This window comes from Chrysemys picta, chromosome 7 (genome assembly GCF_011386835.1).
Source record: "Chrysemys picta bellii isolate R12L10 chromosome 7, ASM1138683v2, whole genome shotgun sequence".
In the NCBI taxonomy this organism is placed as follows: domain Eukaryota; kingdom Metazoa; phylum Chordata; order Testudines; family Emydidae; genus Chrysemys; species Chrysemys picta.
The window spans coordinates 61,113,760-61,136,605 of record NC_088797.1 but is presented as its reverse complement, the minus strand read 5'-3'; the positions used below and the strand labels follow the sequence as shown (position 1 = coordinate 61,136,605).

Genomic DNA, 22,846 nt, shown 5'->3' with positions numbered 1-22,846 from the left:
CTACTATCTACACAATATACATAGACATAAAATGTAAAAACTTAAATATCTTAGAAACAGTAGCCAATCAGTTGTTTTAATTGTCATATTTGAATTCAGCACATCAAAATACATAATAAATAGCACATTTTATCTCTGAAGCAGACGACTTCTCAAAAATTGTAGACCAGTGTTACGTGTGTTTACACTGTTATGGTTGCATTGGTATGACCTACCTTTTATTTGAGCCATAACTTTAGGCTCCTACTTCTGAGAATCCTGGCCTACAGCTTTGTTTGAGAGAAGAAAGAGTTTGTTCATTCATTTTGTGGTTTTATTGCTATTTCCTGAGCCTTATGGTGGACCATTGGCTACAACCTTAATAATGGAGACTGGTGCCTCTAAAACAATCATCACTGATAACTTTGCTTAACTGAAACTTTTCAAAAGTGGCCTGTGCATGAATTTCCAGCAGGACCTAATGAGATGGAAAGTTTGGAGGGTCAGTAACAAGGTGCTTTTGGCTAGAGTGGCAGTTCCCAGACTGAGGTCAATGGAGTATGTGGGGAGCTGGCCAATCGCATGGCTCTTGAGCTTCCTCCTTGTTTCCAGCTCAGAGAAGCAGAACAGATGGGAGGGAGCTGGCTGCAGGCTGCCCACTCAGCCATTCCATGAAGAGCGGGCACGCGAGGGAAGCTGGCTAGAGCCCTGCTTTCCTACTTGCATTCTAGGGATGCTAGGATCATGCGGTTATGGTTGCTGCTACTCCCCTGCCGCAGCTCAATTCTGGATTTTATGGTTTGTTGGTTTTTGTTAGAGGCTATTCTAGCAACGTTTACTTTCCATTTCCTAATGTGGAGACAAATGCCTCCCAAATGATCCTGCTGCATGCTTTTCACGATGCCCATATGTGCCATGGCTCTGGCTGCTGGGGAAACGCTCCCCTTTTTCATTTTAAACACTGCTGCTGTGTTTACAGTTTCTTTCTTTTTGTTTTCAAATCCTTCCTCGAGGACAGAATTTGGTTGGATACTGATAAGTGCCAGCGTCACTGTACCTCCCTAAAGGAAAACGAAATCAACTGTAGACCCCAGACAGAACAGCAAGAGACATGAGCCAATCTGCCAACTACTTTACAGCAGGCACATATCCAGAAAACTAGCCATCAGGCTTCTAAAATGTCTGTACTGGGAATTAAAGCAGGAATGAGTTAACATTGACACACGTTTTTCCAGATAAAAAGCATGGGGTCTGCTTCAGATGATTTACATAGGTATTTATACCATGCTATACACCACAGTATCTGAGCACCTAGGTGGTTCGCTTTAGACGAGACCACATAGGAATCTATAGGTGATTAAACTCTCTTGTTTGCTCAAGAGTAGAGGGAGTTAGAGGGCCGGTGACAGGGTGAGATGGCCCTTAATGGGCAGTTGGGCTCAGCCTGGATTAGCCCGCTTCTCAGGTGATGGGACTGAGAGGCTGCAGGATGTCATGGTCATGTGACCTGTGGGGCTACACTATATAAGAGAAACCTGGGGATGAGCCAGACAGAGCTAGGGTGGGCTGTAAAGGACTGTGACTCACTGGGGGAGGCCTGTATGGAGGGCAAAGCCCTGGATGATTGGCTTTTGCTCCAGCAGAGGAGAATTAATTCAGTAATATCGGGGGGTAGGGAAAGGAATAGAATTAGCTAGGAAGAATGTAGGCTGAGGCAATGGATGTGCCCAATGCTGCACCAGGTAAGCTGCTGCTACAGGCCCCAATGAATCCAATGTCTCCTTGCCCATGAAATCTAGTCTACAAAGGAAACGTAATCCTAGCTCCTGACCTTCCTGCCTCAGCCAGCTGTGGAGTTATAGTAACTTTCCGGAGATGTGTGCACCTGTGACGTTCTCTAAAGTGACATGGTAAAGCCCACTGAATGCATCTTAAAGAACAAAGCTAGCAGCAGCCTGAGTAACGCCCAGGGAAGAGGAGCAAGGAAAAGAGACAGTACTGGGATAGAACAGAATCCTTTGGGTGAAACTGAAAGGATGAAGATCCTACTGTCGATAAGGAACACGGGCCTACGTTGGTGTTGGGTGGTACCGAGCTTGAGTCACCTTCACTTTCAAGAGGACAGGGCAGAGTGCTCAGCGCTCTCTGAAATTTAAACACCCTCAAGATGTCAACTGGGCACCCAAAATAGTGAATCACTTCCTAAAACGTAGACACCTCTGTGAATTCTCTCTCATTTTCAGTGATGGTGAAAAGTGCTGGAGAAAAAAAACCTTGAAGACCAACGGTCTCTATCTATCAAAGGCAAGGTATAGCACGCTCAGTATCAGTGCAAGCAAAGGAGTGTGGATCCTCTTTGTTTACAGAGTTATGGATTGGATAGCATACTCTTGCTCGAGGATACAGAGGTGACCACAACTGGGTTCCTGATACTATCCAAACTCAGAAGGTACACCTAATGTGATATGGCATTGCAACATCGAGCAGATTTGGGATTTTCCCCCAAAACAAAGACACCATCTGTACCTGCTCTGGCTGATCCAAATTCTGAAGTTCAGGACACTGTAGTTCCAAAGATTCCTAGCATGGAGGAACCAGAACATGAATTGTCATCTGAAGCATCTGCTGAAGGGTCTACTCCAGAACCTGAAAGATGTTACCCTGTGCACCAAAGGAAACCACCGGAGCGACTCAATTTGGAATTGAAATAGTTGATAGTTAAGGCTGACTGTGATACAGAGGCAGAATAATCCTCTCATTCTGTCTGGAGTACTCAGATGCGCTATTCTGACCTCCTTAGTTACACTGGAAATTTATAATGTTAGGTTAGACATGTTGGGGGCGAGGGTAGCAACTCAATAAGGAAGAACAGGAGGACTTGTGGCACCTTAGAGACTAACAAATTTATTAGAGCATAAGCTTTCGTGGACTACAGCCCACTTCTTCGGATGCATATAGAATGGAACATATATTGAGGAGATATATATACACACATACAGAGAGCATAAACAGGTGGGAGTTGTCTTACCACCTCTGAGAGGCCAATTAATTAAGAGAAAAAAAACTTTTGAAGTGATAATCAAGCTAGCCCAGTACTGTCTGTCTGTACTGGGCTAGCTTGATTATCACTTCAAAAGTTTTTTTTCTCTTAATGAATTGGCCTCTCAGAGGTGGTAAGACAACTCCCACCTGTTTATGCTCTCTGTATGTGTGTATATATATCTCCTCAATATATGTTCCATTCTATATGCTTCCGAAGAAGTGGGCTGTAGTCCACGAAAGCTTATGCTCTAATAAATTTGTTAGTCTCTAAGGTGCCACAAGTCCTCCTGTTCTTCTTTTTGCGGATACAGACTAACACGGCTGCTACTCTGAAACCTTTCAATAAGGAAGGAGGACTGTAATTGTGTGTTCTTCGCCTGATCACTAGAGGACATCTGTAGATATCAAGAGCCCTATTAGTGGAGCAATAGAGAGAGTGTCAGAGCAAGAAGCAATGCAGTAGCTGAATAAAACAAGCAAGTTACTTAGCTGTCTGTCCATGTCTTGGTTATTAGTCAAGATGGTCAGTGACACAACCCCATGCTCTGGATGTCCCAAAGCTCCGACTGCTAGAAGCTGGGACTGGATGACAGGGGATGGATCTCTGGATAATTGTCCTGTTCTGTTCTTCCCTATGAAGCATCTGGTACTGGCCACTGTTGGAAGACAGGATACTGGGCTAGTTGGACCATTGGTCTGACCCAGTATAGCCAGTCTTATGTCTTAATTGGCAGGTTCCTGGGTCCAGAGGTAACAGATCTAACAACCGGGAGTGGGAGGGGCAGGTACACGACTCTTATCCCTTTACCCAAAGGCCCTTTGCTCCTAGAGCACTGCCTATCTGAGGGTCTCTCAAGTGCTGTACAGGCCTGAGGAAATTCACCCGCCCCCTGGCCCTACAGGGCACACAGGGAAAACAAAATTCATTCATGTTAGCTCCTGATCCCTCGATCCCCTCCTGATCCCCACCACCACCCAGCTTGCAACTCCTGTGTTGCCAGTTACTCCCTTATTCCACCTGCGATACCTTCATGGCTCTCAAACAGGCTCATACTAATAATGTTCAGGAGAGAGAATTGCTTATGCCAAAGAAGTATCTTGAACATGACGCCATCTACCATCTTCACAGCTGTTACATGTTTGGTCACAATGCTGGCAATATGGTGTGGGTGTTTCTGTTGCTGCACTGGGTGTGGCCATCAGCAAAAACTGATGAGCAATCAAGACCTCTGAATCCATGGGGACCGAAACAAGAGCTGTACAAACTCCATTGAACTCTGGGTTAGTTCACCAGAAATAAGAAGCAACAGAGTTTGCATGAGAAAGTTTGTTCTCATGAGATTTTCTGCTTGGCTTTGCAGGTCCAAATAGGGTGACCAGATAGCAAGTGTGAAAAATCAGGACAGAGGATGGGGGAGGGGCATAGGTGTCTATATAAGACAAAGCCCAGAATATGGGACTGTCCCTATAAAATGTGGACATCTGGTCACCCTAGGTCCAAATGACACAGACATGGTTATGCAAACCAAAATGTTCCACCATTAGCACCCAGGGGCTGTCTACTTGAGAGATTTTTGCACTGATGTAACTTGACTGGTAGATATAACTACACCAATGTAACTAGACTGGTGCAACCCCATGTAAATGTCCTGCTTTGGTGTCAAACATACATCGCTGCAGTAGTATCATCACTGCAGGCCTGTATCTTCACAGGAACTTTGCATCAGTGTAACTACATTGGTGCAGGGATCCCTAGTGCAGACAGGCCCTTAACAATCTAGCAGTTTTGCAGCAGCCACAGGTTGGCCATGTTAAAAGCACAGCTCAGATCCTGAAGAGGCCAACAAGGGTTGCAAGATTGTCCGTCATTGCAAGGAAGGCAGACTCTCTTTTAACCAACCCTATTAGCCTAGCCTCCCAGACTTTCCCCTGTAATGTGGGACTCTCCCACTTTCAAAGCTCTTATCTCCATTAGCCCCCACTTACTTTTTTCCCCCAGACTCATTTAGCGTCAGACACCTGGTGCTTTAGAAGCAAAAACAGAGCTTACGAACAGGGCTTGAGTTCAGCATGATATAGAGCCTCCCTGGTACTAGGTGGGGGTGCAGTTATCAACATCTTAAGTGGATTGCAATTAGATCAGCTCTGGTTTATGGATGTCAAGCACACTATAATCCTACATTTACAAAGCAATCTGTCTACGTTGGCTGACATTCAAGTCAGCCGTTGAAAGAATGTGCATGCTGGCGGGTTCTGCACCTGCCAAGAAAATGGGGATGGAGGAAGGAAGCTTTGGGGAAAGTAAATGTTTAGAGCTGGTTAAAAATATAAGTTACAATTAGCACGACCTGAACTCTAGTTTCTTTACGGAAAAAGCTATGTTCATGTCACCTCTAAAGGGTCTCGAAGGAAATAAAGAAGGCTGCACTTCTTACAAACACGCTACAGTAACAGGGCTTGAGTCTGATCAGATATTTTATTAGTTTGTTTTAGGGTTACCATTCGTCCGGATTCCCCCGGACATGTCCGGATTTTTGAACTAAAAATAGCGTCCGGGGGGAATTTGTTAATGTCCGGACTTCCCATCCCCCCCATGCAGAGCACGCGCGGCTAACAGTGAAGCCGGGTGGTGCCACTTACATGGGGCTCCGACAGCGAGAGAGAATCCCTCCTCCCCCTGCAGCAGAGATCACTCCCTCCCTCCCTCCGGCAGTCTGGAGCTCCTCCCCCGCTGCTGCCCAGCGTGCCGGGAGAACGGCTCAGACAGTTCCTGAGCAAGCTCCCAGAGAGACCTTAGGCGAACCGAAGGCCAACGACAAGGGAGCCAGGGGGTCGGAGAAGGGGCAGGGAGGTTCTGGAGGGGGCAGTCAAGAGACAAGGGGGGGCTTTCTGGGGGTGGGGATAAGGTTTTGGGCAGTCAGGGTACGGGTAGGGGGTAGGGTCCTGGGGGGCAGTTAGGGAGGGGGGTCTTAGGAAGGGGCAGTTAGGGGATAAGGAACAGGGAGGCTTAGGTAGGGGGTGGGGTTCTGGAGGGCAGTTAGGAGCAGGGGTCCCAGGAGGGGGCAGTCAGGGGACAAGGAGCGGGGGGGGGGGTTGGGAGTTCTGGGGGGGACTGTCAGGGGGCAGGAGTGGGGAGAGGGATCGGAGCAGTCAATGGGACAGGGAGCAGAGGGGTTTAGATGGGTCGGGAGTTCTGGGGGGAGTTGTCAGGGGGTGGGGAGTGGTTGGATGGGGCATGGGAGTCCCAGGGGTCTGTCTGGGGGTGTGGGTGTGGATAAGGGTTGGAGCAGTCAGGGCACAGGTAGGGGGTAGGGTCCTAGGTGGCCAGTTAGGATGAGGGGAGGGTCTCAGGAGGGAGCAGTCAGGGGACAAGAGGCAGGGAGGCTTAGGTAGGGGGTGAAGTCTTGGGAGGGCAGTTAGGGGCAGGGGTCCCAGGTGGGGGCAGTCAGGGGACAAGGAGCGGGGGGGAGGGTTGGGAGTTCTGAGGGGGGCGGGAAGTGGGTGGGGCAGGGGCGGGGCTAGGGCAGGACAGGGGCGGGGCTCCTCCCGTCCTCTTTTTTGCTTGCTGAAATATGGTAACCCTAGTTTGTTTGTATTACAATAGCACTCTGAGTGATCGCAATCAGGTTGGGGTCCTGTTGTGCTCAGTGCTGAACAGACCAACTGTAACCCATAACCCCTTCCGCCAAAAGCTTACCTCAGCAAATCTTGTGCAACTCCACTGACGTTTACACCAGTCATTCTCCACAGAAGCTGCTGCATGCTGAGCTCTTTTGAAATACTGCAGGTAAACAAGCGGAGACACGGATCCTGCATAAACGAATGGATGTGCTTAACTTCATTCATAGATTTTTAAGCCCAGAAGGGACCATTATGATCATCCGCTGTGGAGCACAGGTCAGAGAATGTCACCCAGTGATTCCTGCCTCAAGACAAGATTTTGTGGTTGAGCTAGTGCATACTCTACTTCAACACTTAAGTTAACAGGTTGTAAAATATGAATTACACTTACATCACCAGGACCACGCAGGAGGATGAAGTTAAGCACATCTGCTGGATGAGACCCTTAAACACCACTAAAATGAATGGAAATTGAACAGCCAAGACCTATCAGCAGTTTTGAAAACATCAGCCCTAGCTAACAGGCACTTTAGAAACACATAGCAGAAGTTAATGAAAGCTTTTAAAATTTTGTTTCCAAAACAACAGTTCTATTTCATGCCGTAAACACTTAAAAGAAAAATACAAATCTGAAATGTTCTGCCCAAGGCTGCATGCCACGTCCTTGTCAATCTCTCCCCTGTCTTGTTTAGAAAGCCCAGTGCAAGCTGGTGCCCACTGATAGCACAGTAGCATTTCTGGAGAATTTCAGATGTAAACACAAGGAGGGCTTTGCGTGGGAGATCCCTGCAGCTGTTTGACAGTGGGCCAGCTGCCACTTCAAACTGGCTTTAGTACATCGTTTAGAAAGAAACGGGTTCATAAACACGCCGGATAGTAGTTTACCAGTTAGAATTCCTTCTAGATGTCAGAGTGGCGCATTATCAGCTCTGCCTCCCCGCCCCACACACACCTTTGTGTGGGCTGTGTGCAAAGGAAAGGTACTTTCTTTCTCCTACTTTCATGCCAAAGAACAACTCCCAGCTGATATTTTCAAGTGAGTATATTTTACTGAGCAGTTAAGCTGCCAGCACTAACAGGCACTCCAACTGCACCAAAAACATCGCTGTAGCTTTCTGGATTCCTCCCCCCCTTAAATAAGTACCTTGAAACATTTAACTCGTTGGGACAGTGTTTCCTTCACTAGCATTATGAGGAGCAAACTGCCTGGTCTGTGTTTGATCTGCATGCCGTAAAGCACAGACCAACCTTCCCTCCCTCCCGCTCCCACCCCCATTCCTGGGGCTAATCAGTGGGTAAGATACATCTGTATATGTTACACTGGTGGATCTTTCTAGTGTAGACAGGCCCTTAGGCTCCTAAATATGTCAGCCAGTTTTTCAAAAATGCTGTGCACCCAGCACCACCAACTGCCTTAATGGGAGCTGCTAAGTGCTCGGCTCTTTTGAAAATAAGCTCACTTACTCAGGAGTTGAAATCAGCTTTTGAAAATCTTGGCCTAAAGTCCAAGTTGGTAAGTGCAGTTCAAGAGAAAGATATACCATTAATGTACCTTTAAAAGGCCAAAACATTAAACACTATGGCAATCCCAAGCCAGTTTGAGTGATTCCCACTAATATTATGCAGAATAATGGTCATCTTTAATTGACCATACTGATAATATTACTTAGCTCTTCTATAGCACTTTCCATCCTTACATCTCCAAGTGCTTTATGTAGGGTGTCAGTACCATTATCCCCATTTTACATATGGGAAAACTGATGCACATGAATGAAGAGTCTCATCAAACAACTTCATTACCACAGAGCATTTGGTTTCTATTGCTGGAAAGGTATGACTATCTCCAGATATCCCACAGTACAAATTGTCCTGTGCTTACCTGGAATTTTACTTTCTTTGAGTGGAAAATCTTTTCAGGAATTACATTATTAATATCCCTGCCTCAGGAACTGAATCTTGTCTTTCTTTTGCTGCACATCTTGTTTGCTGAGGCTTTGCAGCTGGCTTATAAAGTATTCATCAGCTCATCAGAGTAACTCTCCTGTTGCCTTTTCTTAGAAGTCACAGCTTCCATTTTTCTGGCTCCTGTTGCAAGATCAGACCTTGCAAGAGGAGATCCCTCCTGAGGGGAAGTAAAATGAGAGACTGACTTCCTGATAGGCTAGATCCAACAACCATGGCCTCCTCCTTGGCCAGCAACAAGCAATGACTATCACTTCAGGCTCCTCCTCCTGGATCTGTTGGATTGTCATCAAGCCACTGACATGAAGGCACACAGTAGAGTTCTTGTCCATCTTTGGGAGAAAGAGTCTGTGATGAGAGCTTTGGAGTCCCTCTTGGAGTAGAATCCGGACACCTTTTTCTTAACCTCAGTGTGACAGGTTGATGGAAGATGTTCTCAGAGTCATCTTTACATCCATGAACACCTCTAGGTGGCAACTCCACTCTCCCTGCTGTATTCATTGGCTGCTGAGCCAATCCACTTTGATGCTTCATGTTTATGTGTAAGGCCCAAAGACATGTTAAATGAGCTTTTCATCCAATACAGAAGAACCTTGGCTTCCCTCTGGAGTGTTGGAGACCTGGCTTCTGCATTTATGGAGGTGTTGTCCAAGGATGTTCTTGTTTCTCAGTGAAGTAGTCAGCTCTCTGCAGGTGTTTCTTACTGCCCTGAGCCCCACCCCATAGTTACATTGCTAGATAATATCTGCTTGTCAAATGGGTTTGACAAGAAATATACTTGTCAGCTAAAGTTTTAGGTGGCAAAACTTGTGATCTCTAAAACATCAGATGACAATTGGTCAATGAGGTACACAATGTATACAGAATACATGCAGCATACTCACGCTGTTGTATGTAGGATATACTAGTGAATATGGGGTTTTCAGGTTCTGTAGATACTAGCAGGGCATATAGAGGGTCCTATGTGTACATAGTGCATATTGGGTGTACAGAGTCTTAGGTTATTAGGGAGAGACATGGTTTGTCTGTAGCTTGTGTGATACAGGAGGGCTAGGGAGCAGTGGGAAGTGGTAGAAGGGAAGTATATAAACCTTAGGTTAATTAAGGCGTGGTTCCCTGTAGACTAGGAAGGGTTGCTACAGGTTAATTGGAGCACCTGTAATCAATTAAGGCCCTGTTAGAAACCTAATAAAACCCCCTGCTTCAGCCAGTCAGGGGGAAGGAGAGAGGAATGGAGCTTGGAGGTGTGCTGTTAGACTTGGAGGAACAGAAAACCAGAGTAAGGGAGACCCTACCCCAGCAGGGGAGGGACATTCCCTCCCCCAGCATTTAAGGACTGAAGGTACCCCACCCAAGGGAGAAGAGGGTAAGAACCTGCAGGGGTTGAGAGGGGCTGGGACTCAGAGTGAGGAGCAAACCCAGACCCCTCCCCCGCTTCCCTCCTTTACCACCTTCCTGGGCCACTAGTGGGGCCCTCGGTGCCCCAAGAGTAGGGGTAAGGGGTGGTATTTTAGCTCCCCCCCCCCACCAAGAAAAGTGCAGGACCCACCATACTATATCGACCATCTTGTCACACGTGGTGTCAGGAGTGGGATCTCTGCGCTGTGAACATAATCCAGAGTGGGTCACAACCACCCTGCCTCAAGATGGAGGATCTGGTCAAAGCACTCGTGCAAGCCACTGCCGCCCAGCAGGAGGCTACCCGGGTTCAGGCAGCTGCCCAACAGGAGGCCATGCGGCTGCAGCAAGAGACCAATCACCTGCTGATGACCCAGGCCACCCAAGATCGGGCCATGCTGCAGGAACTAGTGAACCAAGTGAAGGTCCTTACGGAGCTGAGCCACGGGTATGATAGGACACAGACCATACGGGCCAGCTACTGTCGGCAGAAAATGACCCGGGAGGATGATGTGGAGGCGTACCTCCTGGCTTTTGAGAGGACAGCTCTGAGGGAGGCCTGGCCCTGAGACCAGTGGTCAGGGATCCTTGCCCCATTTTTGTGCAGGGAGGCCCAGAAGGCCTACTATGATATGACGACAGAGGAGGCAGCAGATTACCCCCGACTGAAGGCGGAGATCCTAGCCATGAATGGCAGTACTGTGAAGACAAGACACCGCGATCACAACTATTTGACCTAATCCACCTAGCCCGGAAGTGGTTACGCCCGGAGGCTCTCAGCTCAGAGAAAATGATGGAGCTCCTGGTACTGGACCACTATACGAGGGGACTACCCTCGGGCCTCTGAGCCTGGGTAGGCCAGAATGACCCCTCCACCTATGATGAACTAGTCACCCTTGTAGAGAGAGACAACTGGCAGCCCATGAAATGTTCGAAACCGCGGGAGGTGAAACACGGCGTTTTAGGAAACCAGTCCCAACCCCGAGGCCCCGGATCATCGAGAACTCCAGGAAAGCCATAGCTGGAAGAACAGGCACCAAGGAGCGGCCTGAGACCCCAAAGGGACCTGGGGGTCCGGGGGGAGAGGGTTGGGTAAGCGAGTCAGAGGGCCCAAGACAGAGGGCAACCTCCAGAATGAGATATCGCTGTTATGAGTGTGGAGAGTTGGGGCATATAGCAGCCCGGTGCCCCAACAGGGAGGAGCCCATGCAATGTAATCTGGGGGATCCCGGGGACCAATGTGGCCTAATCAGCCTGGTGGGGGTTGCGATGGCCCAACATGAGTACACTAGGCCAGTAAAGATGAATGGCATCCAGACCATAGCTATGGTGGACTCTGGGAGTGCTGTCACATTGGTCTCAGGGAAATTAGTGGGGCAAGACCAACTGAGCCGGGCCAAGAGCACTGGAGTGACATGTGTCCATGGCACAGTAAATTTCTACCCCACAATTCCAATACGGATTGAGATCCAGGGAAGTACTACCAAGATGACTGCAGGGGTGGTCCCCAAGCTCCCCTACCCAGTCTTAATTGGCAGAGACTTTCCTGGGTTCGAGAGCCTACTCCCTACCCTTGAGTTAGGGAAGGGAAGTAAACCCCGAGCAGAATGTGAGGTACCCATGGATGATCCTACCACAATTTTTGCTGGGTTTTCCCCAGAGTTATTTTCACCCCCTGGGAAGTCCCGGAAATCCAGATGGGAAAGGAGAGCAGACAAAAGATTAGGAAGCAGGATCTTGGCAGCAAACCAGAAAGCTGCCCTGGTTGGGAGGAAGGCTCGTGGAGACCCAGAGACAGCCCCCAGCATGAGCAGAAGCACCCCAAAAGAAGGAGGGGAACCCAAGTCAATAGAATCAGGCCAGATTGGTCCCGCACGCGAATGTTTTGGGCAGGACCAAGCCAATGACCCACTATATGCAAACGTGAGGGAGGAGGTAGTAGAGGTAAATGACGTGCCAGTAGAAGGGAAAACCAAAGGCACAGGGCCATACTATATAATCAAGCAGGATCTGTTGTACCGGGTAGTGCCAATACGGGGGGAAGTAGTAGAACAGCTCTTGGTGCCATGGAAGCACACAAGGTCTGTATTAGAATTAGCTCACAGTCATCTGTTTGGGGGACATTTAGGAGCAGACAAGACCCTGGATAGAGTCCTAAGAAGGTTCTACTGGCCAAAGTCCAACACTATTGCACCTCCTGCCCAGAGTGCCAGCTGCATAGTCCCCGACCTCAGTTAAGGGCCCCGTTGGTACCCTTGCCCATAATTGAAGTTCCTTTTGAAAGAATAGCAATGGATCTACTGGGCCCACTAGAAAGAACAGCCCGGGACCACCGAAGCATACTTGTCATCCTGGACTACACTACACAGTACCTCAAAGCCATTCCTTTAAGGAACCCCACGTCCAAGGCAATCGCAAAAGAACTGGTGCAGGTTTTTGCTAGGGTAGGCATCCCTAAGGAGATCCTGACAGATCAAGGGACTCCCTTCATGTCGAGAGTAATGAAAGACTTATGTACCCTGCTCCGCATCCAAGCCTTGCAGACCTCGGTCTATCATCCCCAAACAGATGGTCTGGTTGAGCGATTTAACCGCACTCTCAAGAGTATGATCCGAAAGGTGGTGGCCCAAGATGGAAAAGATTGGGATACCTTCCTATCATATCTGATGTTTGCAATACGAGAAGTTCCCCAAGCCTCTACTGGTTTCTCCCCCTTCGAGCTACTGTATGGACGCCACCACGTGGCATATTAGACATCGCAAAGGAGGAATGGGAGGAACAACCCAACCCAGGGAAGAATGTCATTGCACACGTAGGCCAGATGAGAGAACGAATAACCCAAGTGACCCCCATAGTACGAGAGCATTTGGAGAAAGCACAAGAGGCCCAACGAACCTACTACAATCGTTGGGCAAAAACACGGAAATTTCAACCAGGAGAACGGGTGCTGGTGCTGGTACCAACAGCAGAAAGTAAGCTCCTGGCCAGTTGGCATGGACCCTATGAGATCGTGGAAGCTGTTGGGGAGGTAAATTATAAGGTAAAGCAGCCAGACCGCCGAAGGCCAGAGCAGATCTATCATGTCAACTTACTGAAACCCTGGTACGATCGGGAGACGTGCCTGGCCATCCTGCCAGCCACACCCCAGGCAGATGGCCCATAAGGGCAGGTCAGGATATCCCCCGAATTAGCCCCAGAACAACGAACAGAGGTCATCGAAATGATCCAATGGAACCAAGATGTGTTCTCTACACAACCAGGCCGTACGATGCTGATCCAACACCACATTGTCACCTGTCCCAGAGCAAGGGTGACCATAAAACCATATCGCATACTGGAGGCAAAAAGAGAAGAAATTAGGGCAGAAGTAAGGAAGATGCTGGAATTTGGGGTGATTGAGGAATCCCACAGCCAGTGGTCCAGCCCTATTGTCTTGGTCCCCAAGCCTGATGGCACCCTGAGGTTTTTGTAATGACTTTCGGAAGTTAAGTGAGGTATCCCAATTCGATGCCTACCCGATACCATGTGTTGATGAGCTGGTGGATTAGTTAGGCAAGGCCCGATACTTGACCACCTTGGACTTGACAAAAGGCTACTGGCAGATCCGCCTGGCTGAGGACGCCAAGGAAAAAAACGCTTTCTCTACACCTGATGGCCTCTTCCAATATACCGTCCTCCCTTTTGGGCTCCATGGGGCCCCCACAACTTTCCAACGATTGATGGACAGATTACTTCGACCCCATGCCAAGTATGCTTCTGCCTATTTAGATGACGTGGTAATCCATAGTCCTGACTGGGAGACACACCTGGGGAAAGTGGAAGCGGTACTAGATACTCTTAGACAGGCTGGCCTCACTGCTAACCCATCCAAATGTGCAATAGGGCTAGCCGAGGCCAGATATCTCGGGTATGTAGTCGGAAGGGGCCTGGTGAAGCCCCAGTGGAACAAAGTGGAGGCAATACAGAAATGGCCCCGCCCAATCCGAAAAAAACAAGTCAGAGCATTCTTAGGGATAGTAGGGTACTATTGCCGGTTCATCCCTCACTTCGCCACGAGGGCAGCGCCTCTGACAAACCTAATAAGAGCTCGGGGCCCAGAGATAGTTAAGTGGACCGAGGAAGCAGAGGAAGCTTTCACAGACCTAAGGACAGCCCTTTGCAGCCAGCCAGTGCTCATAGCCCCAGATTTCACAAAGGAATTCATCCTACAAACAGACGCCTCGGAGGTAGGACTTGGGGCCGTCCTTTCACAGATGGTGGGAGATGAGGAGCACCCGATCCGTTACCTCAGCCAAAAGCTCCTGCCCAGGGAGCAACAGTACACCGTAGTAGAAAAGGAATGCCTAGCAATTAAATGGGCCATGGAGATTCTACAGTACTACCTACTTTGGTGGCAGTTCACCCTTGTGACGGACCACGCCCCGCTCCAATGGATGCACACAAATAAGGAGAAGAATGCACGAGTGACTAGATGGTTCCTATCCCTACAACCTTTTCACTTCCGGATCCAGCTTAGAGCCGGCAGCCAACACAGCAACGCGGACGGCCTATCACGACAACACTGTCTTTTGTCCCAAGTAGCCCAACCCCATGGCGTTGAGCAGGGGAGGGGGATATGTGATACAGGAGGGCCAGGGAGCAGTGGGAAGTGGTAGAAGGGAAGTATATAAACCCTAGGTTAATTAAGGCGTGGTTCCCTGTAGACTAGGGAGGGTTGCTACAGGTTAATTGGAGCACCTGTAATCAATTAAGGCCCTGTTAGAAACCTAATAAAACCCCCTGCTTCAGGCAGTCAGGAGGAAGGAGAGAGGACTGGAGCTTGGAGGTGTGCTATTAGACTTGGAGGAACAGAAATCCGGAGTAAGGGAGACCCTCCCCTAGCATTTAAGGACTGAAGGTACCCCACCCAAGGGAGAAGAGGGTAAGAACCTGCAGGGGTTGAGAGGGGGTGGGACTCAGAGTGAGGAGCAAACCCAGACCCCTCCCCCGCTTCCCTCCTTTACCACCTTCCTGGGCCACTAGTGGGGCCCTCGGTGTCCCAAGAGTAGGGGTAAGGGGTGGTATTTTAGCCCCCCCCACCAAGAAAAGCACAGGACCCACCATACTATATCAACCATCTTGTCACACTTGCTATTTTCAACCTCCCTCCAACCTCCCCTTCTCTCTCAAACCACAGATATTTTACTCAAATTTCACAGCTAAACTGGATGTAATTCCCCTCCCCCGCCCCCATCTATTTGGTAGGAATAAATAACTTTGCAGTATAATGATGTGAAATGTTCCTAATCCTTTGCTCTTTGAGCATTTTCCTAACCATCACCACCACCTCTTCCTCCTCCTCCTTTTTGCCAACCAATATCTGATAAACACACGCCCACACTTCAAAAATCGCTTACAATAAAGAGCTTTATTTACAAAAAGACCTTTTCAGAGTGAGGAGTTTGCTTCTGTGATTTGGAGGATCTTGAGACTTGGTTTTGTGTGAATATGGGAGTCTGAATAAGCCATGGGCATATAAATTATGGGTGAGATTTCAAAAGCACTCCGTACTGGCTTAACTCTGCTCCTATTAGAAAAAAACCCTTCCTAACCATAATGATAGTTCAGCCCTGGAACTGATTACCTAGGGAGGTTGTAGGATCTCCCTCATTGTGGATTTTTAAGATTAGGTTAGACAAGCATCTGTCTTGAGGTCCTTCCAGCCCTATATCCCTATGTTTCTATGACTGGTAAAATTCCCATTGTCTTCAGTGGGAACATAGACCAATGCTGAACACTCTTGAAAATCCCTGCCTATGTGCATAGAATTGATACTCATTCTAAAACTCCTGCAATGTAAAATGCATTCAAATGCCACCTGGTCAACACATCAGAAGCTTTCCCCCCACCATTTCCTTTGTCATTGTGTTTATTTAGACTGTATTTTGAAAAAGTTTCTATTCTAAATGCATCACAGTGTCACTGTATGTGAAATCCAATTATGACAACCTTGTCTGCATTCCCCTGGGACCATTTAGTTTAATGCTCACAAAGAAACAGAGAAAAGCTTCTTGTTGGCTTCCCAAGGGTCCTTGGGACACTTTAGTGTACTTAGAATTTAAATGTGAAGAAGTGACACCTGGTAAACATAAAAATTCATAACATATTCTAAGACATGTGCATTTCTCAATAAGCGACACCGATATTTGGATTGTTTAAAAGCGAAATGTGTTTAACTAAACAGCGGCCTCTATTGGTCAACATGAAATCACAGCATCATAGAAATGTCGGGCTGGAAGGGACCTTGAGAAGTGATCAAGTCCAGCCCCCTGTGCTGAGGCAGGATCAAGTAAACCTAGACCAGCCCTGCTGGGTGTTTGTCCAACCTGTTCTTAAAAACCTCCTGTGATGGGGATTCCACAACCTCCCTTGGAGATTATGTGAGACTTTAAAATGCGTAAAGGCTGAGTAACTGCTAGATAGAGGCTAGGAACTGCTTTAAGGTATACCCGCTTGTAATTGCTCCCAAGGGCCTATCTGCTAGACAGGGTTTGCTGGTGCACAGTGTGCTCTGCCCACAACCCCTCCCCACTCCTCTCTGACCTGGCAGTCAGGGGGATCTAGTGAAAACGTGTTTTATAGATAGCCCAGCAAGTGGAAAGCTTCCTCTTTCCTGTGAACTGTTTGGAGTTTGGTTTTGTGCTGAACTCGGAATTTTGCCAGCTTAATACCCAGGCATTGTGGACAGGTGGTTTGTGTGTGCACCCTCCCGCTCCTTGGCTGGAGTGCAAGATCAGAAAATGAATCTTGCTTCAGAGAAGAGAGCTGGTTCTTGCTTTGTTAGTGTTCTTTGCACAGACTTCTGTTTTCTCCTTGTGAAAGGTTTCAGAGATGCTGACAGCTAAAAGTCATTTCCGAACAGGATTGCTTACCCATCGTAGTTCATTTCAGAGTAGCTTGTAGTTGTTTCTCCAAGTAAGAGGAGACAGACAGAATAACTGCTTCTTTTGCAGCAGTTGGTTTGGAAAAGCTGGACTTGCATCTCCTACCACCTGATGCTTTGTCAGTACAGAATGCTGGCATTTAGGGATGGCTCTAACTAACAATAGCAACAGTGTGCCCAGCAGGGACCTCTTCCCTCTGAATCACTTAGAAAAAGAACCTTGACTAATTGGAAAGCAAGTAAACTTCCACCCTTTAATTCATTCTGTCTGCTTTGGGATAAACTCTTCTGCTTTGGGAGCCCAACCAGAGACCTGCTAGGCACCTGAGACTCTTATTGAAATCAATAGGAGATACAGGTCCTGTATGCCTCTCAGGATCAGGCCCATCCTGAATAGATTTGTTTTTCCAGATGGGGTTCCTTGTTTTTAAAATCCTCCGTAATCTTGCCCAGCCAGTCTCTTTCTGTCTCTTTGATCCCCTACATGTTGCTGTTGTTGAAAGGCCCTTCAGTTCTGCAGCTTGGCCTCCTGCGCCCTGGGACTGCTCTCCTGTATCTCTTTCTTGTCCAATCTTTTGCTTGTGCCTCCTAATTTCTCTCTCCCTGCTGTCCCTTATTATAGAGTTCTGCAACCCTAACTCTTTACAGGGGCCCAGGTGTATCAGAGGCACAAAGCAAAACAAAGTTGTGTTACTGCGCTGTCAAACGTACAGCAGGGATGAGGCAGCAGGTCTTCAAGAAACAGGGACACTGCCTGTTTTAAAACTGAGAACTGAACGGCCTAGAAAACAAACCTGGAATGATCAGAGTCAGTAAACCTCAGCATGATTAATAACCTTTTCCCTTTGACCTGAAACACACATCAGAATATGACAGCCTCATCTGCGTGGCTGGTGCTTTGCTGGGTTAATGCAATTAAAAGTGGGTGTTTAAGTAACCCCATGGAATATTGCTACAGTGGCACTGACCTTTAAGAGAAAGCGAGGGCTCCACAGGCCTCGGTGCTTCCCAATATCTACAGAGAGTCTCAGAGATATACTGTTAAGGCTTTAATCTGAGGAAAGGCAAGGGAATGAGACGTCTCTTTCTTCTGCTAACATCGTTTTGCATGAGGTTAAATGGCCTTTCTGGTGTCTTTTTCTGCACACTTAGGGTTTACATTCAGAGTCTGTCTGCTGCCCTCCAGCTATCAGAGAACAGGCATCTGCTGCTCACATAAAGCCCCCTCTCGTGGCCTTTCACTCCTTAGAGAGGGGCGCATATAATTAATAAGCAGTGGAAGTTTAATAGGCAAAGGAGCCAGTGAAATGCACCAGGGCCAGCCAGAAATATAGGAGATAAAGGAGGGGAGACCCGAGGCAAATCTGCTAGTTCTCAAATTGATTAGCAGGGTCTGTTTGTGTTTGGGATGTTTGCAGGACTTGGCAGGGAACGAGCTTGGGCTGCACATCTTAGAGGGTTGGTGCGAGTTGGGAAACAAGCAGGGAAAACTGTCCAGCCAGCAGCGTTACAAACGTGCCGGGGGATCAGAGAGAACAGCATGACTGAGCATCGGCCGATGGCCCGGGAGGACTCGATTTGGGGCCAGCGATGTAGCTCTGGCCCTTTGCATCTTCCTGTGGTACCTGCTGCCTAGGATACTGCTGGGGGTACCTACGTGATGGGGAGCAGTCTCGTGGGAATAATGATGACTTGTTGGCTGTGAGGCTTGGAGAGACGCAGCACCTGAGATGGGGCTGTGCTGCTGCAAAGACTGGAAAGGCCGCTCTCAGGAGCCCAAAGGTAACTTTGCCTTTCAAAACCTCCCTGTAGGCTTCAGAGAAAAGTCTCCCTCCTCATCCCCCACCTTCACCTCCCCCATGGGTTGTTATTTTGCAGAATATCATTGCTTCTGGAATGGCACTACCCTGTGGCCTCATTAAGCCACATTGGCATTGAAAAGGCTCCTATCTCTGAAGTTCAGTTTTAATGTCCTGATGTCCGATTCGGTCAGAATGAGAGTCGTTCCTTTTGTTCCCCCCTTTTACCACCGTGCTGAGCTACGTGAGTAATGCTATTCAGTGGCAGTGCTGCAAGGGCAGCCCCTTGCTACATGCCAGCTTCTGAACCAAAGCAAGCAGTTACATGAGGAGATGCTGGCTGAAGGGACGGTGGGGGCAGGGGGCAATGGCTGCTCTCAGTTTATTTCACTTTGATTTCAGTCGATTGGTGATCAATGCACGATATGTACATTTCACGGACTCTGAGTGCTGCATGCGATCTGTGTTCAGTAAAATCATTAAGTGGTCGAAACTAGGTCTAGTCACCCCAATTTATTATTAGTCCAGTCCTACCTAGCCTAGCATAAGTTGGATATGACTTGGGTTTTAGCAGCATAAAGTGGAATGGAGAATTGGGTCATTTTCCCTTATTTTCTGAGAACATTAAATCCTTTGAAAGGTGTGATCACTTCTAAAATGGTTAATAAATAGCCACAATGGTAAATCGCTATGGGTGTGAATTCTATTGAAAATACAGTTCAATCTTTTTTCTTTTTCCCAAATGTAAAGTGAAACTTGACAAATAAACTACAAAGGTTCCCCCGGGGAGTCACATCTGATACACTGTGTTTCTCATCTGTTCCCATTTATTTCCTGTACGACTTACATCCTTTCTGAAGAACAAGACCTTTCGGGGATTAGGAATAGTTTCAGGGTGCAGGTAAGCCGAAGGAGTTTGGACTCTCTGTCGCTCTCTCTCCAAGCAGGAGTCCTGACTGGTCCTATAGTTGTATTCAAATTAAACTACAACACATATTGGAAAGAACAATGTGATTTGGCAACTAAACAGCTAGTACAGGTGGTCAAACATTTTTCATCTCAAAATTTTGGGGGATAAAAACTGCTTTTTTTTTTTTTGACAGAACAGAAACCTTTGTAAGAAAATTACACATTTCACTGAATTTTTTTGGTGGGTTCATTGAAAAAAAGTTAATAATTTGTGAAGGGGTTGTCACAAAACCAAAACTTTTCCAACTTAGACAAAATAATAAAAATAAAACAAAATAAAATAAAAATGTCTTTTGACAATCGAAAACCAACCTTTTTCAGGTTTTTGATAAAAACCCTAAACATTCTAGGAAATCTTTGACAGTCAAAAAATGTCCATTTTGAAACTTTTCCCGGAAAGTGAAAATACACTCTTTGATGAGCTCTAGCCTTCAGGGTCACAGGTTTAGTTGTAAGGTGTTAAACAGATTATGTTTGATTTTGATCTTTTAAAAAAAAATACAGTGCAGCCTTAATGCAATATATAGCTTCTGTACGTCCATCACTCCATACAATTTTATTATTCCAGCGAGTCATAAGTCAGCAGATATGAGCTACATTCAAATAAATAAAAGTTGATACCAAAAAGAAATCTAAACGAAGAACACATGATGAGGTGATATCTATCCAATCAGCTATATTTGAAAGGGGTAGATGCTGAAATGGAGTTAATCCAAACCAGATGAGGCATAATTTGTCCCCCTGGGCTCTCTCTCGGATGGGAGCTCAGAAGTGGCGAGGGTCAAATCAAGATGATTATAAATGTGCCTTGATTAATTTAACTCAGAGACAACGGACACTTGGTTAACATGACTCCAAAGCTGATTATCCCTTCTGTGAGGCTCACAAATGAGGACCCAGGATGAGCTGTATCATGCTCCTCACTATAGGTGGGCCCGAACCAACCTCCCAGGTCAAAGCAACCCTGAGTTTTGGCTCTGGAATTCTACTAATTTCATTCTTGGATTGAATGAGGCTTGAACCCAGAGGCCAAACTCTTTGATCCCAGTTATATTGGTATAAATCCAGAGTCACTCCATTGACTTTACCTAAATTACTCCAGTTTACACTGGTATAAGTAAAATCAGAATCTGGCTCTATGTCTTCAAAAGGGGAAGATTAATACACTAATCCACATCACCCCCTCAACAGCATTCCCCGCCCAAGGGGAAACCCTTTCTAAAGAGAGAACATTTTAGTCAGCACACTTCATTTAGGCTCAGAAGTGTCAAGTGTTTGTGTGTCAGATCTGTACCATTAACTAAGCCTGAAAAGCTTGGCAACACCACAGACTTTTATCCCAATTGAGATGAAAGTCCAGCATTAGTCAGGCTGTTCTTTATCTACAGAGCCACCTGGCCAGGCAGAGAGGCCAGAAAATACAGTATACGAGTACCTCATACTAACAGACATCGCAGGGCTTTCTTTCCAGCTTAGCCCATTAAAGTGCCTGCCACGGGTTATTTTATGTTGAAAGTATATGTGATGCCACTTTTACTATGGTATAAATGTTTCCCACTGTAACAATTCTCTTTTTCAGGCTGTTTGGGAAAAAAAAAAGTCCCAATCAAATTCCTTCCCCAATATTGGTTATGGACAAATAAGCTTTTATAAAACTGGAGACCAGTGCAAGCTTTGTAATGTATCAACCTAATCTATGGGCAGCTAGAGAGGCTGGGTATTTTCCACCTCAATCTATATTAGAGATGGGTCTCAGCTGCAGAACTGGGGCCTGGATTTGCGATCTCAGCCAAATGTGTTGCCCCTGAAGTCAGATTGCCTGTGGGGGGGGGGGGTTCTGATCCCCATCCTGTTCCCACACCAGCTTCCATGGAGGTTCTCTTTGGGTCTGTTGCTGCTGCAGTGCAGGGCTGTCGGCAGACTTTGTGCTGTTGGCAGGTGGTTTCAGAGCATGGCTGCCTTTGCTCTGGCCTTTTGCCCGTGCGCTTTAACTGGCACCATTTGTTGGTGAGCTCTGGCAATCCTGGTGGTGGATGCAGGAGGGATGGCATGGCTTATGACCAAGTGTAACAGGTTGGACTCACCATCGCAGTGCCTCCTGCTGGTTTTTCCGGGAATTAGCTCTGTCCAGCTCTGGAACGCCCTTTGCAGGTGGTGTTTCACCTGCTGTTTGCTCTGCTGTTTCCTCTGTCTGTGGGGGCCCGCATCACTCCCGGACTGCGGCGTCCTCTTCAGGGCACGGCCCTCCGGCCCTGCCCCACCTCCGTTGTCTTCCCCCCTTCCAGGGGAGCCGGGAGTCCTTCACCTGGCTTCTTGCCGCAGTGGCAAACTAGAACCCGTAGTCTAACTCCTCACTCAGGGCAAGCTGCAGTCCTTTGGCTTGAGCCTGCACTCAGATGGCGCTGCAGGCAGTTAACGAGCCCAGGCTGTGTCTCAAAGCCGGGCAGTAAGCAAAGTTATTCAGTTCCAACCTGCACTCAGGTGGGGCTGCTTGCAATTAATAAGCCCAAGGTTCAGAGGTGGGCAGGAAACAGTCTCTCAGTTTGGGCCTGTATCTAAAGTCAGTTACCTCAGGCTTTCCTTCAGCTAGCCTGAGGGAGGGGGAGACTGCCACCCACCTCTTGGATGGCAGGGGAGACGCAGGCCCTCCCACTCCACTGCATCCCGGCCCAGGGCCCTAAGGGTGGCGGAGGGTTCTGCCACCACGTCAGCAGGGATCCAAGCTGCAACACGCTGACTCACCCTCTGCCAGCATTGCAGCCAAACAGGGGTATACTACCCCAGAGCCATGTCCACACTCCCCCTCCACGGGTACTTGCTGGTCTGGTGAGGTAAGGTGCTCTGCGTGGGCCTTAGTTGCCAGCAGAAGGTCTGCCAGGGTTGTTGGATCAGCCGGTGATCTGGGCTAGCCGTCTGTCTCCTGTGGGGTCGGGTCATCCCGGGGTCCGGGTAGTCTGGGCCAGTTGTCTGCTTCCCCTGGGGTCAGGTCGGTCCAGGCAGTCTGGGCCAGTCATCTGCATTCTGTGGGCCTGCTGCCATCTCCCAGTGCAAAAGCTCAGGGGAAGCGTCTGTCCCCTCCAGTGGCTGGGCCCCCACTGAGCCTCCGGGTCCCACCTCTATACTTCCGGCCCTGCCCCTGGCCTCCGGGGGCGGA

At 48.0% G+C, this 22,846-nt stretch overlaps 1 protein-coding gene across 4 annotated transcripts in view; it reads left to right on the top strand.

Annotated features, from left to right (window-relative positions):
• Nucleotides 1-22,846, top strand: part of ARHGAP22 (Rho GTPase activating protein 22) — a 270,307-nt gene that overhangs the window by 83,026 nt on the left and 164,435 nt on the right. Inside the window, exon 1 of one of the 4 annotated variants that reach the window (XM_065551603.1) lies at nucleotides 18,339-18,706. The exons of 2 other annotated variants lie outside the window; for them this stretch is intronic. In XM_065551603.1, the coding sequence (XP_065407675.1) occupies nucleotides 18,655-18,706 (52 nt within the window). In that variant the 5' untranslated portion in view covers nucleotides 18,339-18,654. Of the gene's footprint in view, nucleotides 1-18,338; nucleotides 18,707-22,846 lie in introns of those variants that run through there. One more of the 4 variants, XM_065551604.1, reaches the window with a different exon arrangement.